The sequence below is a fragment of the Vespa crabro genome, chromosome 13 (genome assembly GCF_910589235.1).
Source record: "Vespa crabro chromosome 13, iyVesCrab1.2, whole genome shotgun sequence".
In the NCBI taxonomy this organism is placed as follows: domain Eukaryota; kingdom Metazoa; phylum Arthropoda; class Insecta; order Hymenoptera; family Vespidae; genus Vespa; species Vespa crabro.
The window spans coordinates 4,659,237-4,670,156 of record NC_060967.1 but is presented as its reverse complement, the minus strand read 5'-3'; the positions used below and the strand labels follow the sequence as shown (position 1 = coordinate 4,670,156).

At 39.3% G+C, this 10,920-nt stretch overlaps 1 protein-coding gene across 1 annotated transcript; it reads right to left on the bottom strand.

Annotated features, from left to right (window-relative positions):
• Nucleotides 1-2,279: 2,279 nt before the first annotated feature.
• Nucleotides 2,280-2,942, bottom strand: LOC124428808. Its single transcript, XM_046973312.1, has 2 exons — nt 2,799-2,942; nt 2,280-2,720 (listed from the first exon to the last, which is right to left on the bottom strand). Exons 1-2 carry the CDS (start codon nt 2,940-2,942, stop codon nt 2,280-2,282), a joined length of 585 nt encoding a protein of 194 aa, XP_046829268.1.
• Nucleotides 2,943-10,920: the final 7,978 nt, after the last annotated feature.

The window sequence follows — 10,920 nt, the reverse complement described above, 5'->3', positions numbered from 1 at the left end:
TATATAATATATAATATAATATCGATAATAACGATTAAGACGATAATAACGATAGAAGCTTTAATAACGATAACAACGATATTAATGATTATAACGATAAGGACGATAATAACCTTTATAATAACAATAATAATAATAATAACAATAATAACGATAATAGAGACAAATATGTTAATAACTTTAATAATAATAATAAAAATAATAATAATAATGATAATAATAACGGTAGTAATAATAATAACGAAAATAACGATAATATCGATAAAAGCGATAATAAATTTAGTAATGTTAACAACTATAGTAATGATAATACGGTAATAATAACGATAATAACCATAATAATAACGATTATTATAATGACGATAATAACGATAATAACGATTATAATAACGATATTAATAACGATAATTATATTAATAATAATAGTAATAATAATAATAATATTCATAACGATAATAGTATTATTAACGGTTACAACAATAATAACGTTAATAAATATAATAAACTTAATAAAGGTAAAAAAAACGATAACAACATCGATAATATTAATAATCACGATAATAACGATTATAACGACAAAAATGGTAATAAAATTAATTACGATAATAAGGATAGTAACTACAAGAAGCGATATTAACGATAATAATAATAATAATAATAACGATTATAACGATAAAAACGAAAGAACGAGAATAGTAACAATAATAAAAAAATGATAATATTAGTAATAATAACAACTATATCATTAATAATATCATAGAAAACGAAACTAACGATAATTACGGTAATAACGTAAACAACGATAATATTAATAATAATAATAATAATTATTATAATAAAAATAACAAACGATAATAATAACATCTATAGTAATAATAATAATAATATTCATAACGATAATAATATTATTAATGACAACAACAATGATAATGATAATAACGATAATAATGTTAATAACTTTAATTACCATATAATAAAGATAATAATAAAAATAAAGATAATATCTATAAAAGTGATGAAAATAGTAATAACGTTTATAACGATAATAACTGTAATAACAACGATAATAACGATAAAACAATAAAAACTTTATTAATAACAATAATAATGATAACGAATATTACGATATCTTTAACGATATTAACGATAATAACGATAAAACGGTATTACTAACAATAATAACGATAATAAAGATAATCACATTTATAATAATAAAAATAATGATAATTAAGTAATTAAAGATAATAACGGTAATAACAATCATAATGATGACAAGAATATAAATACAAATAACGATAATGAGGATAATAACTACAATAGCGTTATTAACTGTTATAATAATAATAATAATACTTCTGACGATAATATCCATAATAACGATAAGAACGATAATATTAACGGTAATAATAATAATAATAATAATATTTATAATAATAACTATAATATTAATAATAACGTTATTGAAGATATTGATAATAATTATGGTAATAACGTTATTATCTATAATATTAATAATAATAATATATATAAATATAATTATATTATTAAAAATAACAACGATAGCAACGATAGTAACGATAATAACGATAATAATAACGATAATAATAATAATAACGATAATAAATATTATAACGATAATAATAACGATAATAACTAGAAAAATAACGATAATAACGATAATAACTTTAATAAATATTATAATAACGATTATTTCTATATTAAAGTTAATCATATCGATAATTATAATAATATCAATAACAACGATAATAATATCGATAATTATAAAAAATAAAAATAATAATAATAATAATATTAATAACCATAAAAATAATAATAACGATAATAGCGAAAATATCGATAATAACGATAATAACTTTATTAAATATATTACTTTTTTTGATGGTCTGAGAATTTAACGCACTGATCCTGGGACCCTGCCCAATAGAGGAACCCTTCTCCAATTGGGTCCCCTGTTAAAGTCCCTGGAGTGTCGGGCTCACCGTTGGAATACGCACTACCGACTAAACACATATCTATCCTAGTGGCATACTGAAATCATCCAGGCACCACAAAGTGACATTACATCAGGATGGCGCCGATGCATCATGCGCCTTAACTGGACTTCCTCTTCGGCTCTACGTGGCAGGAACCTGGAACAACGTTGGCGGCACGTCTATGGGAAGCCCATCTCCTTCCTCTCTTTCGTAAAATTGCCCCCGTGTAACAGGCCACCTTGTTCTAATCCTTCAGTCCTCTCAGCATTTTCTCGACAACGTTGTTCAGCGAGATGTCTCCGACGTCCTGCCCCAAGGTAAGTCGTTCGCGCTCCACTGGGTACATATGAAGAACGTGTGGTGAGCATCGTCTTTGATCGAGTCCCCATAGTGACAGTTGCCGTATGCTACATTCCTCATTATTGCGAGGTAGGAGCGGAACAGGCCATGGCCTGTCAAGAATTGGGTAAGGTAGAAATCGACATCTTGCACCTCTCGATTTATCCAGTTATCTAGTCGACTGATGAGTCGGGCAGTCCATCTGCCCCTAGGTTCCTGCTCCCATCTGCTTTTCCAGGCTTCGATGCAATTACACCAGGCGTTCTTTAATACCTCCTCCTTCCCCAGAACGGGCTTCTGCTGATGGACGAATTGTCTCTCCTTGGCTAGTAGGTCAAACGGGATTACCCCGGCGACAATTTTCACTGCGGGCTCTGAGACCGTGCGCTAGGAGCAAGCGATTCGGAGAGCGCCCCTCCTCTGTAACGCGGCTATGCGCTTGCGATATTTCTCATTTCGCAGTACCACGGCCCATACTTCCGTGCCGTACAGCATCACTGCTTCGGCGGCAGGCATAAGTAGACGCCTAATGCACGGTCGGGGACCGTTGACATTGGCCATGAGTCTGTCCAGCGTAGCTACTAATTTTGCCGCCTTGACTGCTGCCATCAGCTCCTTCCAGCATCATCGTTGACTGACCTTGATGGTCCTCTTCAAAATTTTTTGGCCGCTTAATACTCTACAGGCAAGAAAGCAGCCTCGAGGTCACGTCACTTCGCTCGTAGTGCCAAACGGCGAAGCCTTAAGCACCTCTTACGAAGATCTACGATCTCGTTTTCCACCAGTATGCAGGACGCCTTTGCCGTTTCGTGCTCTTCTTGGCACCACTTTCGCACAAGGCTTTTGGATGAGCAGTTGCTGCAGTAATCATCCTGGCTTGTGCAGATGGCGATAGACTCGCGGAAGCAATTTAATGGGATCACAAACCTTCATAAATGACCGAAAATAGCCTCTTTCGATCCATTCTTGCAATATTCCATCGGGGGGATCGTTCTGCACTTGTCACGGCTGGCCTCTGATGTACTGATGGTCGCTCTGGGTATAAACCTCAATTACCCGCAAGCCTGCGACTCTTGCCACAAGGTGTTCGTTGGCTAGAGAGACGTCCGTGATCGTTTCTCTGTAGTCCGGCCTTCGGAAGGTTGGTGTCGAGCCTGTGTTGAATACTGATAGCTGTAGTCTCGACGCCACATTCATGATTCGTCTTCCTCTTGAATCCGGCCTGGCCTCCACGCATTCGAGAGCTTTGGTATTGAGGTCTCTAGTAAGAATGAGGTCCCCTTGCATTTTCTGCAACGCGTCTTCCAGATCGTCCAGTTTTGTCGGGAAGACGTCTATCTTGCAGTGTGGGGTAAGATATACGCAGACATAAGTCATCGAGTTATATCTCACCTAAACGTAACCATGTCTGGATCCTTGATCCGACACATGTATTTGTCGGGGATCTGGGATCCAGATGGGCGCGGAGACCATTTCGTTTGCATACTATCCTATCCCCGCTCTGAACTGGAACTGTTCGCTGATTATGAAAATATTTTCTTTGCTCTCGGAGCAGAGCTGGGTGAGAAGGTGGTGCTCCGACCTGTTCCTATTGAGGTTACCATGAAGTACTCTCATCCTTTCTTCTTCTTGTTGGATGTTGCAAGGGTCTCCTGGTAAGATTTGCAAGCCCATGATACCGCCAGGTGCTTCTTAAGTTCATCAACGTTTTTGGAGCACAAGAAGCAAGAAGGCTCGCTGACCTTGCAGTTTTTGATCTTTTGCCCCGTGCTGCCGCAGAAATAGTAAAACTAACTGCGATCGGGGCTCTTGCACGAGGCGTTATAGTGACCACAGTCGAGACAGCGGTAACATCGCCTCACTTCCGCCCATCGCCTGATCCTGCAGCTGACAATGCCGACCAGCATTCGGTCGGCCTTTAAAATATTTGCTGCTGCTTCCTCCTCAATTCTGACGAGGGCCAGGCGTTGTTGTCTCGCGTTGGGTTCGTCATTTTATCCTCGAGTTATCCCGCGCAGCCTGCCTAGGTCCTCTTTAGGACACTCCACGATTTCTAATAAAAATGTGAAATAACAATATTTTTGGTAATAGCGATAATGACGATAATAGCGATAATTGTAGCGATAAGATACGTAATAACGAGAATAATAATAATAACGATTATAAAATTTAAAACGATAATAATAACGATTAAAACGATAATAACGATCATAATGCTAATAATATCTATAATAACGATAATAACGTTATCAACGATAATAATAATAATATTAATAATAGTTGCGATAAATGCGACTATATTACTAATATCTTTGCTATCGTTATTATTATAATCGTTATTATCGTCATTATCGTTATTATTATTATAATAATTGCCGTTATTTACTTTTTTTTAGTTAAGTTCGTTCTTATCATTATAATCCTTATTATCGATATATAATTATTATAATTATCGTTATTATCGTTATCATCGATATTATTGTTAATAGTATTATATTACTTGTCGTTATTATCGATATTATTGTTATAATTATTATCGTGATTGACGTTATTGTCGACATTATTGTTTGTAATGCTATTATTATTATTATTATTATGGTTGTTATTGTTTTTAATGTTATTACTATTATTATTATCGTTATCGTCACTATTATCGTTATTATTATTATTATCATTATTGTTATTATCGATATTATCGTAATTATCATTATTATCCTTGTTATTATTATTATTATTATTATTATAATTATTATTATTAATTATAATAATAAAAATAATAATATAATTAATATCGATAATATTAAATCCGATAATAATATTAATAACGATAATAACGATTACGACGATAATAACGATTAATACATTAATAGCAATAACAACGAAATTAATGATTAAAACGATAATGACGATAATTACCATAATAACGGTGAAAACGATAATAACTATAATCATAATAATAACGATAATAACGTTAATAAAAGGAATAATAAAAGTAATACTATTAATAACAATTATAACGTTAATAACGATAACAATAACGATAATTATCATAATAACGATAATAACGATAATAATAACAATAATTATAATAATATTGAAAAAACCGATAATATCAATAATAGCGATAAGAAAGTTAACAACGATAACATCGGTAGTAATGATAATGACGATAATAACGACAACAACGAAAGTAATGATAATAATGTTCATGACGGTAATAACGGTAATAATAGCGATATAATAAATAATAACCTTAATAAAGGTAATAAAGATAACTATAACATTAGTGACAATGACGATAATAATAATAATAACGATAATAACGATAGCAACCATAATAAAAGCGATAAAAACGATTATATCAGTAATAATAAACATCATAACAGTAATAACGGTTATCATGACGATAATAACGATAATACCGATATTAAAATCAATAACGATAATAACGATATTAATGATAATAATAACAATAATAATAATAATAATTATATTTCGAACGATAATAATAATATTACGGATAACATCGATAATAACGATAATAAAGTTAAAGGCGATAATAACCATAAAAAATTTAATGATAACGATAATAACAATAATAACGGTTATATCGAAATTAACGATAATAATATCGATATTAAAAATAATAATGGTAATACCGATAATAAAGGTAATAATTGTAATAATATTAATTACGATAATAATAATGATAATAATAAACATAACGATAATAACGATAATAACGATAATAATAACGATAATTATAGTAACAAAAGTGATAATAATAATAATAATAGAAATAATAATAATATCGATAATAAATATAATAACGATAATAATAACGATAGTTACAATAATAATAATAGTAGTAATAATAATGATAATTATAAAAATAACAGTAATAATGACGATAATAATAATAGTAACGATTTGAACAACAAGAATAATAATAACGAAAATAAGGATAATAACGATAACATCGATATTAACGATAATAGCGATGGCCCTGACGTACCGGGCAACTTTGTTCCACTCCCCCAGAACTCGGAGCATTTTTTTGACAACGTTGCCCGGAGAGATTACTCCGAGGTCTTGCTCCAAGGCGACACGTTCATCGCTCCAACGGGCATATTTGAAGAATGTGTGGTAGGCGTCGTTGATGGTCCAGTCGCCATTGGGACAGTTGCCGTCTGCAACATTCCTCATTTCTGCAAGGTAGGAGCAGAAGAGTCCATGCAGTGTCAAGAAATGGGTGAGGTAGAAGTCGATCTCCCCAGCCTCCCGGTTTAGCCAGCTGTCTAGCAGACTGATGAGTCGGATGGTCAACTGCCCCTATGCTATCGTTCCCATCTGCGTTGCCAGGTCTTGAAATAGCTAGACCTGGCGAACCTTGCTGCCTCATTCTTTCTCAGAAAGGGCATTTGTTGGTGGACAAATTGTCTCCCCCTGGTCTAGTAGATTGATTGGGATTAACCCCGCAATCTCTACTACCGTGGACTCAGAGACCGTGCAGTAGGAGCACGAGATTTGGAGAGCGTCCCTCTTCTGTACCGCCGCTATACGCTTGAGGTATGTCTCGTAACGCAGTACTTCGGCACAGACCTCCACGCCATACAGCAACACTGCTTCAGTAGCGCACCTCAGTAGACGCCTCATGCACGGTCGGGGAACGTTGACGTTGGCCATGAGTGTACCAAGCGAGGCTATTATTTTTACCGCCTTGTCGGTTTCTCTAATTATGTGCTGTCCGATATTGAGCTTGTTCTCGAGCGTTCTACCTAAGTGTTTGACAGCCGACTTAGTCTGGACCGCCGCTTCTCCTAAGATGAAGCTGCGCAAGGTGTTAATGTGCTTCTTCGTAAGTAGCACGATCTCTGGCTTCTGCACTGCTACGGATAGCTCGTGGTCCTCAATCCAGAAAATGACTCTGCGTATGACCTGGAAGAGCAGCAGCTGTGCCCCCTCCATGTCTATTGCAGTTATGACAACTGCAATGTCATCTGCGTACCCAACGAAGAAAGCACATTCAGGGACTACCATACGAAGGATTCCGTCTTAGAAAATATTCCAGATATCCGGTCCCAGTATGGAGCCCTGGTCTGTCCCCGATGTCAACTCTAAGCTACTCGGAAAATTGCTTGTATTGTATTTTAGGAAGCACTTGTTCAAGTAGTCCCCGAGAAATCGGAGTAGGTACTACGGGACACTGAAGTTACGTTCGAGTGCTTCCAATGCCAAGTCTCACCTGAGGGAGTTGAAGGCATTTCTCACGTTTAAGGAAGTCAGCAGACACGAAGTGCTGGAATGGTAAATCCCTCGCTCCGTCATTTTGGCGGCCGTGACTGCGAGGCTGGTGGAGAGGCCGGATAGAAATCCATACTGGTGGGCGACAAGATCCCTCGATGCCCTCACGGCTGCGTGCAGTCATGGCATAAGCAGCTTCTCCAGGTGCTTGCCAGCCGTATCGAGCATAGAAATAGGCCTGTATGACGAAGCTGCCTCTGCTGGACCATTGCCCTTGCTGATGAGCACAAGCCTCGCTTTCTTCCACGGGGCGGGGAAGATGCTCCACCTGAGGCAAATGTTGTACATCTTTAGCAGAGCTCAGAGTGACTCTGCGCGTCGGTTTTAATTATTTCCGATGGAAGACCGTCAGGGCCTAGAGATTTCTTATTCCGCATAGAATGTGAAAAGATGCGGCCTTTATTCTGTAAATTGTGGCGCTTCGATTATGCCAGGCGCAGCCCTGCTAATTTCTCTCTTCGGCTGTGAGGGGAATAGAGTATGCACAATGTATTCCAACGTCCTCGCATCCTGAGGGATCCCTTGCGTACGAGTCCCCAGCTTTCGAGTGACGATCTGGTACCCTAATCCTCACGGAACCCGATTGACATTCTGGCACAGCTCCTTCCAGCTCCGACGTTGACTGACCTTGATGGCCCTCTTCAAAGACTTTTTGGCCGCTTGATACTCTGCAACCAAGGGAGCAGCGTCGAGGTCGCGTCCCTTCGCTCGTTGTGCTAAACGGCAAAACCTTAAGCACTTCTTACGAAGATCTGCGATCTCGCTCATCCAACAGTATGCAGGATGCCTCTGCCGTTTTGTTCTCTTCTTTGGCACCGATATCGCGCAAACCTTTTGGATGAGCTGCATAGTTACTGCAGTAACCATCCTTGTTTGTGCAGGTGGCGTTAAACGCGCGGAAACAAATTGATGGTATCTCCAACCTTCATCTATGACCGAGGACATCCTCTCTCGATACATTCTTGCAATGGTCCACCGGTGGGAGGTCGTTCGACACTTATCACGGCTGGCCTCCCATCGTGTACATCGAATAGGATGTACTGATTTTCGCTCCCGGTATAATCCTCAATTTCCCGCCAGCCTGCGACTCTTGCCACAAGTTGTTCGTTGGTTAGAGGTACGTCCGGGATCGTCACTCTGTAGCCCTGCCTACGAAGGTTGGCGTCGATCATGTGCTGAGTACTGATAGCTCTAGTCTCGACGCCACCTCCATGATTCGTCTTCCTCTGGAGTCCGGCCTGGCTTCCCCCCATTCGAGAGATTTGGCATTGAGGTCTCCAGTCACAATGAGATCCCCTTGAATTTCCCGGAATGCGTCTTCTAGATCGTCTAGGTTGGTCTGGAAGTCGTTTTTCAGGACGTTCGGGGAGAGATATACTTTGAAATAAATCGTGGAGTTATGTCTCACCCAATTGTAACCACGTCCGTATCTTTGATCCGACAGATGTATTTGTCGGGGATCCGGGATCCAGATGGCCGCGGTGCCCAATTCGTGTTCGTACCATCTTATTCTTGCTCTGTCCTGGTACTGTTCGCTGATTAAAACTATATTAGCTTGTTTTTAGGAGCAGAGCTGGGTTAGAAGGTGGTGTGCCGCCCTGCTTCCTTTAAGATTGCCCTGAATTACTCTCATCCTTGTTTCTTCTTGTTGGCTGTTGCATGGGACTCCTGGAAAGCTTTGCAGTACCTTGATCCCGCCAGGTGCTTCTTAGGTACATCTACGTTATGGTAGGACAGGTAGTAAGAAGCCTCGCTGACCTAGCAATTTTTGATCTTATGCTCGCCGGAGAAATAGCAAAATTTTCTGCGATCAGGGCCTTTGCATGAGGTGTTATAGTGACCATAATCGAAACAGTGGTAGCATCGCCTCACTTCTGTTCTTCACCTGACCCTGCAGCTGACGAAGACGACCAGCACTCGGCCGGCCTTTGAAAGCTTCTTAGCTGCTTCTTCTTCTATTTTGACGAAGGCCAGGCGTTGTTGTCTCGCGTTGGGGTTAATCAATCTATCTTCAAGTTTCCCCGAGTAGTCTGGCATGGTCCCATTTAGGGTCTCCTCGACTTCCACCAACGATGCGCAGCAATCCCAGTCCCGTATCTCCAGCGTAGCTCTAGGGACCTGTTCCGTGATGCTGATCGTTTCTCCTACTTCTTCTCCTTAGGGTTTCTGGGAATGAGGCCCTGATATCCGCAATGGTATTTTTCAGTTCGAGGAGAACCCCTCCGGTTCTGGTCTGCCGGACCGATCTAACGTCTACCTCTTCGGCGCTAGTCTTGAAGCGCTGTTGGATGGCTACTTCTATGTCTGTGTAAGATTAACCTTACGGAGGTTTCAGGAGGATCGCGTCCGGCCACGATTTATTTCTCGGCCTATCCTTCGATTTGATCGGCTTCTTTTTCTCTTGCTGTGGATGTTCCGCCGCCTTCTTCGCTGTTTTTTCCTTATTTTTTCTCTTCTTCTCGAACTCCGTCTACGTGGTGGCATCGGACATCGTCGTCTCTTGCATCGGTCTTTTGAGGCTCTCTTCAGGCAACTGCGGCGGGCTTGTGGCTATTCTCTTAATTGAGCCAGCATCAGTTATAGAATTTGCCCCAGGGCTCTGAGAAACTCGGGCGAAGGTCCTCGCTCGTTATAGACCTTTGTTCGAAATTTATAAGTGAACTCGAGACTGTCTATTATGTCCTCCAGTTCTGGAAGCCCTTACTTAATAGCGTTGTTTACGTTGGACTGTCTAATAATAGCCACCTTCATTTTGGTAAGGAGAACTTTCGCTTGCGCGAGTTTCCCACTCTCTACATCTTGTGGTATCCCCATCGCAGGCTGGATAGGTGACGTCAGGCCGGGGAACCGTGTGCTATCAACGGCCCTGGCAGCCAATAGCCACTCCACTAAGTGGCTTTCTTCATATCGTACCTTTTCTTGTGATATAGACACCGCAGGCCAGGTCGCCTACCTGTCGTGTTCTTCCTGTTGCAATATCCAGAGCTGGGGCCAGGTTGCCTACCCCAAGCTCCTGGCAGTTGCTGAATGACGACGGCGGGTGGCCTGGCCTAACACCACCTGACACCGCAGTGGTGTGGGTGTCCCTTCCACGCCCGCTTTTGCCATTTCCTGTACTATCCATCATACGAAATGTATTATTGGGAGGCAAGCTCCCCAAAGGAAAGGAAAGGAACGGAAGGAAGCCTGAGAGTGAGAGAAAGAATAGAAAAGGATACAAAAGAAGAACAAAGGTATGAATAGCCGTACAATAACATTCACACGCCATTCACACAGTCTCTTT